Source organism: Geotrypetes seraphini, chromosome 10 (genome assembly GCF_902459505.1).
Source record: "Geotrypetes seraphini chromosome 10, aGeoSer1.1, whole genome shotgun sequence".
Taxonomy (NCBI): Eukaryota; Metazoa; Chordata; class Amphibia; order Gymnophiona; family Dermophiidae; genus Geotrypetes; species Geotrypetes seraphini.
In genome coordinates, this window is record NC_047093.1 from 126,448,587 (window position 1) to 126,463,875 (window position 15,289).

At 41.5% G+C, this 15,289-nt stretch overlaps 1 protein-coding gene across 2 annotated transcripts in view; it reads right to left on the reverse strand.

Annotated features, from left to right (window-relative positions):
• Nucleotides 1-15,289, reverse strand: part of HMCN1 (hemicentin 1) — a 461,110-nt gene that overhangs the window by 281,514 nt on the left and 164,307 nt on the right. For both annotated transcript variants that reach the window (XM_033960229.1, XM_033960228.1), the window contains exons 24-27: nt 11,966-12,238; nt 7,782-7,877; nt 3,065-3,259; nt 1,935-2,065 (exon numbers count right to left, since the gene is read on the reverse strand). In XM_033960229.1, coding sequence (XP_033816120.1) covers nt 1,935-2,065; nt 3,065-3,259; nt 7,782-7,877; nt 11,966-12,238 — 695 coding nt within the window. The remainder of the gene's footprint in view (nt 1-1,934; nt 2,066-3,064; nt 3,260-7,781; nt 7,878-11,965; nt 12,239-15,289) is intronic.

The window sequence follows — 15,289 nt, forward strand, 5'->3', positions numbered from 1 at the left end:
AAATGCGCAATAAATGATTCACATATTTGTACATTATATAATAAGCACAACAAAACTTACAAATATTACTGCACAGAGAAATTTTCCCCACCCTCCCAGCTAATAAACAAATATATCAAAACCTTCATGAAACTATTCATAAAATCCCTGGATCAATTCCAATTCCATTCCCTTCCCTCACCCTCCACCCCTCCCCCAGGATGTGTATGTTTACTTGTCTATAAAATAAAAATCAGTTATTCTTAAGAAAATAAGAACATAAGCATTGCCTCTGCCGGGTCAGACCAGGTCCATGACCTGTAAGTGATCCTTTACCTAAATCGTGTATTCCTCATTCATTTAGTGTCCTGTATAGTTACCCTCTATCTGTATCCTTCAATCCCCTTCACCTTCAGGAAGTCATCCAATCCCTTTTTGAAACCCAATATTGTACTCTGACCTATCACCTCTTCTGGGAGCACATTCCAGGTATCTACCAGCCTCTGAGTGAAGAAGAACTTCCTAGCATTCGTTTTGAAACTGTCTCCTTTCAATTTTTCTGAATGCCCTCTTGTTTTTGTTGTCCCCGCTAGTCTGAAGAATCTGTCCCTCTCCACCTTCTCTGTATTTAGCCAATGGCTCCCAAACATCCATAAAATTCTTAAATCGTCCCTGTTGTATGGCCATGCAACGTTCCATTTTATAAGTATAACACAGGGTTTCCCACCAAAATGAGTAATTCATCCTATCCCAGTTTTTTTCCAATTTCTTAAAATAAGCTGCATGGCAACCCCTGTCATTACTAATAGAAGCTTGTTATTTCTCATTGATAATTGGCTTTTAGCTCTCATAAGTGTACCAAATAAAATAGTATCATAAGATAAAGCCACTGGATTCTCTAACATATTATTTACTTGGTCCCAAATAGACCTCCAAAACTGCAGTATCAAGGGACAATAGTAAAGTAAATGATCCAAAGTCCCATCTATTAGACTTGGAACTATCTAATTTATGTAAACGAACAGGGGTCCAAAAAGCTCTATGTAATAAGAAAAACCAAGTTTGGCTCATAGATGCTGACACCGGACATCTCATCCTCCATTGCTCTCCCATTTTTCTCAGTTGGTTCGGTGCCAGGATTGTCTCTGCCCCCTCCCCCTCCCCATCTGGGCGAGGGGAGACTTTTTCTTTTTTTGGTTTTCACATTATCAAAGACATGCCTGCCGAACTGGATTATTGTTATTTACAGGGGTACATGTTCACATAACACCTCTAAATGATATGCATACCGGCATACATGCATACTTGCAACCTAAGACTTCCCGGCTCCTTATACAATTACCTCCCAAATGGAAAAAAGTTCATTTTGCATAAGTAATACCATATTTATTTAATAATCGTCAATGGTTTTTGGCAGGTATAAGACAATGGGAATTATGTCAAGAAAGAAAAGAAATTATTGGTATCCTGCAAGCTCTATTACACAAGAGGACCTGATTTCACACCGCCAGAAGTTAATTTTAGCATGACAACTGTGAGATTGCTGTGGTTTATCATAGTGGAGCCACTTGGTGAGGACAGCTTTTTTTGTTTTGTGTATATTTGTTGTTAGCTTTCTTCTATTTGTTGTTAGGTTTTCAGCCTTGATTACACTTTCCCATAAACGATTTTGGAACGCATTCCATTCTTGCTATAATTCTTTTTTGGAGAAAATGCCTTTGGCATTCAGCGGAATGCATGTGAGAAAGCTGAAATGTTGACAGCACTGCGTTTATCACTGCTCAGATAAGCGCTGTTTATACAGGATGTTTACACAGAATGGCAGTCAAGTGTTATTGAACATGAGAAATAACTCGTATCCCAAAGTTAGTCAGCAAATGTCGTGTTAGCAACAGCTGCACAACTCGAATGTCTAAAACCAGTATGTACAAAAAGATAAGTGCTGTAAGTCCTACCTGGATATCATCTTTGTACCAAGTGATAATAGGCGATGGAGTGCCAGATACATCACAGAATATACTTGTTGAATGGTTTATCACCACCGACACATTTGTTAGCTTTTCTTTGTCCCGGATTTCAGGGGGGACTGTAATACAGTGTAAGACAGATTAGTTGGTCCCAGCTTAGACAATGTATTCTCAGCTGGTACATGGAAGATGCATCCTCCCTCATTATGTCTATCAGAAACAACACTGGCCAGGGGATGAAACCAAACTCACGTGTGCAGCATATTCACATGCTAGTTTGGGACTCTTTGACAAACCCGTTTAGACAGGCAGCTGCGGTAACTGCCTCGAAGCCCATAGGGATTTAAAGGGCTTCGGAGACGTTGCCGCGCGGCTCCCGACGCTCATAGGAACTCTATGAACGCCGGGAGCAGCGCAAAGCATTCAGCACGGCTCCCTGCGCTAATAACCACTATCGCGGTTTAGTAAAAGGGAGGATAAGGTTAGGCGGAAGTAGGGTACCTACTGTTGCCTAACTTATGGAGCAGTTTAGAGAATTTGGGCCAAAATACTGAAACACAGACTGTGTTGGGTCTCCTTTTTGATAATACCAGATTTTATTTGGGATTCTTAATATTGATTTACTGAAAAAATTGACTGTCATCCAGATCCTATATTCCACTTTTGTTGTTTCATTTCCTTTCTGAGTTGCTTGTGGGATAGATTGGACTTTCACTTTGGTGTTCATGCCCATACAGTTACATGTGTTCATTTTAACAACTAATGCACAATAATTTACCCTCTCTTCTACGAAACCGCGCTGGCGGTTTTTAGTGCAGAGAGCCAAGCTGAATGGCCCGCGCTGTTCCTGATGCTCATTGAGTTCCTATGAGTATCGGGAGCAGCGCGGGCCATTCAGCGCGGCTCTCTGCGCTAAAAACTTCTAGTGCGGTTTCGTAGAAGAGGGAGTTAGTGCACTTTAGTAAAAAGATAACTTAGCAAAATTTGAGCATTCACAATCGTTTCTCCCTCATCTCCAATTTTTTTTAAGAGAGTTTTTAAAGCCTAAAAATAGCTGAAATGCAATTTGTGAAGGGAATGAGCCTGAGGAGGAAGTAGTAATAGAGAAAAATACTTACTATGAACCTTCAGTGTGTATTTCCTTTCTGTGCTTCCAGCTTCATTGACGGCAACACACATGTACTCTCCGTTGTCATGCGGTGTCACTGCAGCAATATTCAGCAAAGTTCCATCCTCCAGAATGGAAATGCCAGGCTCATTGCCCGTCAGTTCCTTCCCATGACGGAACCATTTCACTGTAGGCTTTGGGACACCTAGCAACAAAAAGTGATAAAAGTAGAATGGCAAGAGAGGTTTTTAAGGTTTTAAGAGGGAACTAGAGCACTGGGAAAAAAAAAAAAAAAAATGCTGAATAAACAGATTTGCATTCTGGCAGCAAGCGGCTTTTGAGGATACACAAGATTAGGGTAGTGGAAGCAAGAGAACAAACATAGTGGCATCCCGTGTTCTGATGCTCTTTAGGGGATTGAAGGGCAAACAGAATGAACACTGGCTCAGTGGAATTTCTGCAAACTAACATAAGAACATAAGAATGGCCGCTGCTGGTCAGACCAATGGTCCATCGTGCCCAGCAGTCTGCTCACGCGACAGCCCTTAGATCAAAGACCAGTGCCCTAACTGAGACTAGCCTTACCTGCGCAGGTTCTGGTTCAGCAGGAACTTGTCTAACTTTGTCTTGAATCCCTGGAGGGTGTTTTCCCCTATAACAGCCTCCGGAAGAGCGTTCCACTTTTCTACCACTCTCTGGGTGAAGAAGAACTTCCTTATGTTTGTATGGAATCTATCCCCTTTTAACTCAAGTTCAAATTCCAGATCCAGCTACTTTTGCCTAGAGCCAACTAGGCCTGGAGAGGATGCATAGGAAGTATCTACAATGCAGGGGAAATGGAGTCTCAGTAATCATGCAACATTGAAATTTACCGGCTGGATTCATGATGCATACCTAGTGCTGTACCTGTCATTAAAGAGTTAAACTAGCTCTGCAAACTGGTGGCCATCCCCAAAGAAATTCAGGGAGTTCCACCAGAGGGGGATCCTGCAGTGAAGAACAGCTTCCCACAAGCATTCCTTATTATTCCTTTTTATGAGAAGGCTACTAATTCAAAGTTCAGACAACAGGCAGAGATTGCTGACCCAGAAAGGATTAAGAAAGGAGTTAGGGCAGAAAGAAACGTGCTAAAGGCACAACATGCTGATTCCCAGAGTAGGAAATTAGGCACATCTGGGAATCCAATCAGGCAGGCAGACTCTGCAGGGAGGGAACTCCATTAAGCTCAGAACGTCAAAAGTCTAGCAGAGCTCTGGTGCCTTTGGCACAGGGAGGCCTTGTTCAAAGGAACAATAAGCCTGGCAGGAATGTAGCTTCAGGGCAGCACCAAGCCAGAAAAGGCCTGGTACAGGAACAGGTCTATCCTGAAGTGGGCCAAGAGGACTACACATCCCCCTACACAGATGAGGAGAAATGGTTCTCTGCTGAGGAGGTTTCTATGGAAGTGGAGGAAGGTTTCCCTGATGCTACAGAGAGTGAGATGGCCAAGGATTGGGAAGGAGTGCCTGCAAAAAGTGTATGTGAGTAATATTTTGTTTGAAGTTTTGATAAGAACTGTAACAAAGTATATGGTCCTTGAGACTAAAATGTAAAGCAGTCAGAGTATTCAGCTAAAATAGTATTTGAATGGAATGAATGTGCAGTGATTGCCTATGCTAGGTCCCTGTCAGCTGTGATAAAGATATTGCTGACTGAAGGGGGGATGAGATAAAAGGTTATTTGGTACTAGAAGTTTATTAGCCCCTCAAGTATTCAGAAAGCCCTAACATAACTGAATCACATAATACATGGGGAACTTCGGGAGGGATTAGAACTATCTTAATCACATGGGTGGAATGGTTCCCCTCCCACTGACCCAGGTATAGAAGTAGGTCAGTGTGGTGTTTGTGGTGTGCAGGCAGTTGAGAACTTACCAAAAGTATTCTTCAAAAAGTGCACAGTGATTTTATAGGTACAAGAGAGAGTCCAGAGACAAGTAGGGCAGTCAAAGTGTTGACCCTGAGTCAGAGTGGAAGGAACGCGAAGATCCAGAGACTTTGTGCTATAAAGATTGATCTGAAGGAAAGGACTTGCAATGTGAGAAGGACCACTGTAGACTATTTTTGTGGGTTTTGTTTCATGAAACTGTATAAGCTACATAAGGGAGTTATGCTAAAAAAATGGACAGTTATAAATTGCTAAAGGATATCCAGTGAGCTGTTAACTGGAAAAATACATATTTTGAACTTTGCTTGTGCTGAGAACTGAGCCCTTTATGCAGCATAGGTAGCCATTTCCTTGTGGCCACTCCAAGGATTGCTGATCCTTGTACCTGTGACGGAAGTTGAGTGTCCTGTCTAGTTGGCAGACCTCAGCCCTGCTACAATATACACCTGGTACAAGTGAGAGCCAGTCTATGGTCACTGGTCAAGGACTACTGCTGTAATAGTGAATGTGATGGTGGGGGTTAAAATGGAAATAATTAGCCCTAGAAGATGGCTCCCAATGATCTGAGAGCCTAAAAGGTAAGCAAAAATGGCCATGTCAAAAAAATGATCAAAAGTGTTTTTCTATCTTTGTATCAAGTATTAGATGCAGTGTTTGATCAGGAAGGGAAGAAATACCCCACATGTAGACAAAGGTGAACCAGTTGATATTGTATATTTAGATTTCCAAAAGGCATTTGACAAAGTACCTCATGAAAGACTTATGAGAAAATTAGAAAGACATGAGATAGGAGGTAATGTCCTTTTAATAGATTGAGAACTGGTTGAAAGACAGAAAACAGAGAGTGGGTTTAAATGGTCAATATTCTCAATGGAGAAGGGTAAATACTAGGGCTTTGTAGCATGGGCAGTGAGAACGAGTTTAGTGCCGAATACTGAATGCATTCTCTCCCTATCCCTGAAGCAGCCTTTCAGCGAAACGCTTTTGGCCATCGTCGGAGGGAGCAGGGACTGCAGCCCGGAGAAGCTTACAGATAAGTTCTGGCATATGATGTTCTCTAAAACTTATCAAGTTTATGCTAACAGAAATTAATAACGTTCACTGTTTGTTAACAGTGTTTGATAACAACATCTAACAGCATTGCATATTTGTCCAATTCACTTTGCTAACGGCAAGATTTTATGCTAGAAACAAGTTTTTGTTTAATTTATTTCTGCTAACTGCAAGATTTTTCACTAACAATTACTGTTAAACACTATTGAACATTAGCTGTATCGCAGGCGTGAGGAGGTTTTTTGCCAATGACGTTAACCTTGCCCTCGCTAGTTAGAGAATGTCTTTTCTCTAACGGGGTTCTGAGGCTTTTACTTCCTCTAATCTATGTTTATTTATTGCAAGTCTTTGGTTCAATAGAGAGACATTCACAGCTTTTTTGGTTTTGATATAATTTTCAGCTGTGTGAGGGTTATTTCAAGTGAGTGTAAATGGTGGGTCTGTACTGGGACCACTGCTTTTTAACATATTTATCAATGATCTAGAAATGGGAATAACTAGTGAGATAATTAAATTTGCTGATGACACAGAGTTGTTCAAAGTTGTTAAATCGTAAGAGGACCTTGTGAGACAGGAAGACTGGGCATCAAAATGGCAGATGACTTTTAATGTGAGCAAGTGCAGGGTTTTGTGCTAGGAGTCACTGCCCAGGAAAAGGATGTACATGTCATTGTTGAGAATACTTTGAAACCCTTAGCTTAATGTGTGGTGGCTGCTAAAAAACCAAATAGAATGTTAGGAATTATCAGGAAAGGAATGGAAAAAAAAGATGAAAATGTTATAACGTCCTTGTATCGCTCTATGATATGGCTACACCTCAAATACTGTGTGCAGTTCTGGTCACCATATCTCAAAAAAGATAAAGTGGAATTAGAAAAGGTACAGAGAAGAGCGACAAAAATGATAAAAAGGATGGGACGACTTCCCTATGAGGAAAGGCTAAAGCGGTTAGGGCTCTTCAGCTTGGAGAAGAGACGGTTCACGGATGATATGATAAAGGTCTATAAAATAATGAGTGGAGTGGAAAAGATAGATGTGAATCGCCTGTTCATTCTTTCCAAAAATACTAGGACTAGGGGACATACGATGAAGCTACTAAGTCAGTGGCTCTCAACCCTGTCCTAGGGAAACCCCCAAGCCAGTCGGGTTTTCAAGATATCCCTAATGAATATTCATGAGAGAGATTTGCATATAATGGACATGACAGGTATGCAAATCTCTCTCATGCATATTCATTAGGAATATCTTGAAAACCTGACTGACTGGGGGGTCCCCTAGGACAGGGTTGAGACCCACTGTATTAAAGTAGTAGATTTTAAACAAACCAGAGAAAATATTTCTTCACACAACGTGTAATTAAACTCTGGAATTCATTGCCAGAGAATGTGGTGAAATCAGTTAGCTTAGCGGGATTTAAAAAAGGTTTGAATAATTTCTTAAAAGAGAAGTCCATAGGCCATTATTGAAATGGCTTGGAGAAATCCACTGCTTAGTCCTAGATTAAGACACATAGAATATGTTTTGCTATGGAGATCCAGCTAGGTGCTTGGGACCTGGGCTGGCCACTGTTGGAGACAGGATGCTGGACTTGATGGACCTTTGGTCTGTCCCAGTAGGGCCATTCTTAAGTTCTTGTGAGACAACCTTAGACAGCCACTTAAGTTCATTAAATATTTGCAGAGATCATTTTTATATTTAGATCAACTGCATCTTGAAAACATGCATGGCATGATGAAACACAGGTGTACCTTTTGCTGGGCATGGGAATGTGACGTGTTGATTGGCCACTCTCTCTTGGAATGGAGTATGGTATGGAGGTTCCACATCTTCTAAAGTAGGTGGTTCTGAATAACAAAGCAACAATAATTTGCAACTACATGGAAATATAGAGCTGAGAAAAACATTTTGACCTCATTGTACCTAAATGTTAACGTGTGATCCTTATACTACCTAAATAGTATAAAGTTTACGGAGCATAGTTAATTTTACCTTGATTTATGAGAAGCCCAGATTGCCCCATTCCATCTCTGATTAGAGATTTATAGAAAAATGTCAAAAATAAGAGATTTTCAAAGCAGGATGTTAATTTCATCAATTTCTATCTCCCCAGGGTACTTGAAAACTAAAAACCTAGATTATAAGCACTCTAAAGATATCACTGAAATATATATTCTTCCTTTCAAACAAAGAATTTAGGGGCCCTTTCACCAAACCATATTAACCACTTAGAGCTAGGTGCCAATAAGAGAGTATTCTGTTAAAGGCACTCTGCGCAGAATGTCCTTTACAAATACAGTAGTACCTCGGTTTACGAGTGTACTGGTTTGCGAGTGTTTTGCAAGACGAGCAAAACACTCGGCAAACTTTTGTCTCGTAAACCGAGCACTGCCCCGATAAACGAGCACTCAGCAATGGTGGCCCAGGGGTAAGAACTTGCCTGCGGGTGCTGCACAGCCATTCCAAGTGTTGCCTTCCTTCCTCGGGTCCCTATGCGGCTGCCCTCCTGCTTCTGTGATGCCTCTGCCGTCCGTCAGCGCTCTCCCGGCTCCCATCTAAACTGGCCATCCTGAGTGAGCATGCGCGTGACTTCTCTCCTAAGGCAGCCACTCCCCCGGCAACACGCTCACCACGTACAAGCACGCAGGACGTCCTTGTACGTGGTGAGCGTGTTGTCGGGGGAGCGGCTGCCTTAGGAGAGGAGAGAGAAGTTGCCATGTTAAATTTGCTGGTACTATGAAGTAAAATCCAGTGTTCAGTTACGGTAACTGCACATTTGGCCACAGTTTATTAAAAGGGCTCCTTAATGATATAAAAAATTAATTAATAAAATTACTTCTGGAGAAAAGCACTCTCTGGCTGATATCCAAAATGATTTAACCAAACTGAAACAGCCTCCAACCAATTAAATCCTGCGTTCGCCGCTATCTGGTCATGTTCAGCGGCACATAACTGGCAGTCTCCGCTGAAAACCACTGGTTGGTGGCAAATTCAAAAGTGTGTAACTTGTGGGCATTCCAGGGGTGGAGTCAGGTAAGCGGTGATGTTCAGCCCCCCTCAAATCGGGTCACGTAAGTAGCAGTCCTATCTTTAAGTGGTTTCGCTTACGCAGTCTAGGGCCGAATATTGACATAACCAGCTATATGTTAGCTGGATCACAAAAAAAAAAAAAAAAATCCTTGATTTTCAAGGTCGAAGCCTGATGGCACTGACTATCTGGAAATAATGGTGGCAGAGGTCAGCAAAACACTCATCGCCATCAGCTGACTATCAGCTGGTACAGTCCACATTTAAAGGTATTTATTTGGGTAAGAGTATCTGCTACCTACATAAATGGAAACACCTAAAAACATACCTGTTCTTGAATTACCTAGGTAATGAATCTGTACAATTGCTCCCATCACAATCTCTCCCCTAAATCTGATCCCGTAAACTGTTAGCCACTAATCTCTAACTAGGAATGTTCCATTCAATTTGTAGCATCTTTCTAATCATTGTAAACCGCCCCTAATCCCTCTATCCTTCTTCGCCCTGACGCCTGCTACCACCAGATCAGCCCACAGACATAAACTATCCTTCCCCTCTCTACATGGCATCCTCCACGCAGGTAAACTGGGAAGATCCCTCCTCTCTAAAATCACGGGCCTTTGGAACGATCTCACTATCCCGCTGCGGAACCTGGGCTCCCTCCAACTGTTCCGAAAACAACTGAAAACCTGGCTTTTCTCTAACATATATCATCTCTTCTCCTACTTACGTCCCCTCTTTTCATATGCTCTTGTAAACTCTCTCTCCCCTCTCTTCTTATATTTTTAAGCTTTGTAAACCGTGTCGAGCTCCACTTCCGTGGAGATGATGCGGTATATAAACTTAAGGCTTAGTTTAGTTTAGAACTTCACGGTCCTGCAGTATATAAACTGTTATTATTATTAAATGCTGCTAACTGTAGTCAGTCACTAATTTTCACTGGCATTATACAGACAATTCTGTAGAAAATCATTGCACCCCCCCCCCCCTCCCCACATACACCGACTACCCAAACAGCACTAGGAAAATCCAGTAGTGGAGCCTAAGATCATATGTACCAGGTGTGGCAAAAAAAAAAAAAAAAAGGAGTAACCCCCCTAGAGATTTTTGCTGTTTTCTCAGCAACTCTTTGAATTTCAGTGAGATATTTGATATATTTAGGCCCTCTTTCACTAAGCTGTGGTAGAGATTTCTACCATGGCCCAGGGTGCTAAATCCTCCAACACTTCTCCAGTGCTCGTAGGAATTCTATGAGCATCGACGCAGCATTGGAGCATTTAGCACCTCTTCTGCAGCTTAGTAAAATCGGGGGTGGGGGGGTTAATTAGTCATCATACTCGCATATTATTGTTAAATAACATTTAATTATCTCAAGCTGTGAGGGTGTTTTGAAGTTTGGTAAAAAAAAAAAAAAAAAAAAAACACAAGTAGTTAAATATTTTTAAAAAAATTTTTAAAAACAATTTTTCCGACAGGATGAAAAAACTGAATACTCGCTGGACTAAAGCCCTCTTCTATCAAACTGCGATAGCGGTTTTAAGCGTGCAGCTCCTGACGCTCATAGGAACTCAATCAGCTTTGGGAGCAGTGCAGGCCATTCAGCGCGGCTCCCTGAGCTAAAAACTGCCATCGCGGTTTCATAGAAGGCCCAAGTGTTCAACCCTCGATGGAGACTATGTTGAGAAATATAACTGGTTTTTAAAAATATATATTTTAACTTGTTTTTTTTAACCAAACTTTTCAAACCACCCTTGTATGTTGATGCTACTGACATTTTTATGTTACTACCTAGTCATTTTTGCATGTTAAAAATGTTCAAGATAAAACACGGTAAAAATACCATCTTTGAAACGGTTCAACTAACAATGTGTCAGAATTCTGCAGCCATTGTGAATACTCAAGGTGACTAACCCCACTTCAACACAGACCTTCAATCGCTTTGGGAAGTTCTTATCAGCCTTGCCCATTTGTCCCTGTGGAAGGCTGTCCCAGATCATCTGCAGTAACATTGTAACATAGTAGATGACGGCAGATAAAGACCCAAATGGTCCATCCAGTCTGCCCAACCTGATTCAATTTAAATTTTTTAAATTTTTTCTTCTTAGCTATTTCTGGGCAAGAATCCAAATCTCTTTCCGGTACTGTGCTTGGGTTCCAACTGATAAAGTCTCTGCCAAAGCTCACTCCAGCCCATCTACACCCTCCAAGCCATTGAAGCCCTCCCCAGCCCATCCTTAATCAAAAGGCCATATACAGACACCGTGCAAGTCTGCCCAGTACTTGCCTTAGTTCTTCAATATTTACTATTCTTTTCTGATTCTAGATCCTCTGTGTTCATCCCACACTTCTTTGAACTCCATCACCATTTTCTTCTCCACCACCTCTCTCGGGAGCGCATTCCAGGCATCCACCACCCTCTCTGTAAAGTAGAATTTCCTAACATTGCTCTTGAATCTACCACCCCTCAACCTCAAATTATGTCCTCTGGTTTTACCATTTTCCTTTCTTCTTCAAAGTGCTTCTTCACTGTGATGTTATTAACAGTGAGTTGGTACCCTGACTTTTTTTTTTTCCCTTTAAAACAAATAGTAATTTTACAGTACAAACATTTTTGAATGCAAGAAAATCACTGGGTGGTCATGCTAAAAAGTCTATAACTTTGCCTTTGTTTAAAGATCATCTCATTCCACTCTGTACATAAACGTAGTCAGTAACAAATAACGCAGTAAAATTTCATGTTGAAATTCCTAGTGGCTGCAGAGAAAAATAGCAAAAAATACTCGAGGGGTTACTTTTTTTTTTTTTTTGCTTCACCCTCCGTTTCTATGATCCTGGTTTATTTTAAGTGGGTTATAGAGAGATAAATATGGACTGTAAAAAACCTTCCAATTTAAGTATAGCAAATTACCTTGGACTTGCACAGTAATCTCTGCTTCATCTCTGCCAGCTATATTACTAGCAACACACTTATAAACACCAGAGTCTGAAAGCTGAACCTTTTCAATGCTCAGTGTTCCATCCTTAGCAGCCCTATAGTGTCCCCCGTCAATCAGCATTGCACTGCTATCTTTAAACCAGGTGATTTCTGGGGGAGGAGTCCCCTGAGCATTGCATAGAATGTCTACTGAATGGCCAACTGGAACTTTCATTACACGAGGAGCATGCTGGATTCTTGGAGGCACTAGAAGAAGGAAACAAAATGTTGCTAAAGGCTTAAGGGGGGAAAACAGTTTTCGGAGTTATCCTCTTAGCAAAGAGCTTCCTTAGCAAACAAAGATCTAATATCCTTCAGAGATATCTGACATTCAAGCATAGTTAAGATCTTCTGCAAACATCTCTAGTCAAGATATTTAAATATTCTGGGTTTCACATAAGAGATGTATACTGTCATGTTAGTTTTTGAAATATTTCGTACAGAAGTTTAAGTTTATTATTCTTTGATACCTCGCAAATCACAATGGCCCTGATTCCATAAAGGACGCCTAAGTCCTGTCTAATGCCGAGCAGGACTTAGGCTTCCAAACTAAGTGGTTAATGAGCCATTTAAGGTCTTAACGAGCGATAATTGGCACATGGGTGACCAAAGGATGTGGATGCCACTTTGTAGGCGCCTCCACAATTTCATGGACGCCCATTGGGAAAACTCACGCCTAACGGATTAGGTGTGGGCGTGGAATGGGCATGGTTTGGGCGAGGCTTCGATATAGACGTCCTTCAATTCATTTCCATAACGTTGAGGGACCTAGGGCGCCCATCTTATGCCTACATTGTAGGCGAATGAAAACCAGGTCTACTTTTGAGCATAGTTTGGGCTTCAGATAGACCTGAGTTCTATGGAAGGAACTTAAGACACAGTTTGGACATCCTTAATACAATCTGCTAAATAGCTCTCTGGGTTTTTAATTTTGCTTTATTAAGTTCAAAATACATTTAATAAGGCACCACATAAACAGGGCACATCAAAACAAATATATTGCATGCAAAACCTTCTATTTTTGTGGATAAACAGGAATGCTATTTGCTAATTAGAGGAAAACATGCATTAACTGAAGCGCAGCACATGAAAAACAGCTTTAGGTTTATTGCTAAAAAGCTACCCTTTTTTTCTGACTAAATAGTGCTCCAATCAGCTCATTACTAAAAGCAAATGAAAGCACATGAAAAAAATATATAGATTGCATACATAACTTTATTTGCAAAAGCTTAAAAACTGAAAAAGATACAGACCTTAGCATGGCTTCTACTTCGTTGCAAATGGAGGTGTGCAGCTGCACAATGCTGACCTCAATGTGAGATCAACAAGGTGCACCTGCAAGGTAGAATGCCACAATTAAAATATGTGCTGGGATTTGAACTTATGACTTCTGAAGATGGGAACAAGGCTTTTAACCATTGAACCACAGAAGCTTCCACTAATGTTGTTCTTCCTCACATCTGATATGATAGCTTAGGGATCTGCTAAGCATTGATCTGTCAGGTATTTTCACCTTCACATGGCTAGGATCACCCATAACTGAAAGGAAGCAGCTGTGGCTTGCTGGGTAAAAGCCCTGTGTTCATTTTCTAGCGGTCATGGGTTCAAATCCAAGTACATATTTTAATTGTGGCATTCTACCTTGCAGGTGCACCTTGATGATCTCACAATGAGGGGGCCTAAATGGGATATGAAAACAGACCATACACTTCCTCCAGTGGTGCAAAACATGGCTATTCACTCACTCCACTACTCCCACCTGTATAATCATAATACTCCACTTTTTGCAATACTGGCTACCAGTGAGCTATTGTATTAAGTTTCAATCTTAATTATCCTGGTCCCACACAGCTGGAGTCAAAGATAGATGTAGGGGAGAGAAAAGAATTGGCAAATGGGCAGGAGACCCTGGAAAAAGAATTAAGAGAGTAGAAAGCAGAGACCCAGAGTAAGTCAATTAGAAAATTAAAATGACCAAACAATTTTATTTGTAATTTAGTCATTGGAATATATCAGGTTTTGGAATTTATATCTGCCATCTTTATATTTGCACAGTATGGGGAACTACATTGCTGTTTCTATTTATCTGGCATTATACTGCATTCTTCTTGGAGTTTCAGTTTAATTTTTATTACATATTTATTTTAGTTTCTGGTAACCTATTCTGTACTTGGTGATATTCTGTTAGCATGGAGTTTCTATGCACACCAGCTGTTCAGTTTTTCCAATAGGCATATTGATGTTCTAGAGCACAAGCAAAAGTTAGGCAAGGTTGTGCAAAGGCACCAGGCACAGAAAGAACAATCACACAAACAAAAGTAAGGAAAGGTAGAGCGTAGGCAGTCCATACAAAGGCAGAAGGCAGTAAAGCAAGAAGCAGGTGCAGAAGGAAGCAGGCACCGAAGGAACACGTAAACTTATCTGTTTTTTTTTTAAAGTAGTAACCCCGATGGAAGCAGAAGGTAACCAGAAGATGAGCTTTCCAGTGTTCTGCGCGGACTGTCATATGTATGACTACCTCCCCTCGGGGAGACAGTCATACGTATGCAGTCGGTGTCAGGAGCTGAAAAGCTTGAAGAAAGAAGTCAAGCGACTTGAGGACAAGATACAGGAGCTAGAAGGACTTTACACCACGGAGGACCCTACCAGGGCATTTGAAGACTTCAGGAGTGAGAAACACATCGAGAAGGAAGTCAGGGAACTCGAGGAATTCATTGAGGAAGCATACAGGAGGAGGGTGGAAGAGAACGAACTCCAGATGAGAGATGATGCAACACCAACTTGGAAGGGGGAGCAAGAAGCAGATGACCTCAAAGAAGACACCCACAGAAGAATACCACACGAGGGGGAAGAATTGGCTAGTCGATGCCCAGAAGAAGAGAGAGCTAAGCACACCGAGGACATTGACCTGAGACCGATAAGAAAATTGAAGAAGGGAAAGTCAGCGATCCTGGTGGGAGACTCGATATTGAGGCATGTGGACAGCCACATAGCAGGAGGAAGAGAGGATCGACTGGTGACCTGCCTCCCAGGAGCGAGAACCAAGGACATCGTGGACAAAATTGGGAAGGTCCTGGAAGGAGCGGAGACGGAAGAGACCGCAGTAATGATCCACATCGGGACGAATGATGTCAGCAGGAGAGACTACAGAAGAGGCACGCTGATAGAACAGTTCAAGATTCTAGGAAGGAAACTGAAGATGAGGACCCAGAAGATAGCATTCTCAGAGATCCTACCGGTACCGAGGGCAGATGTGAA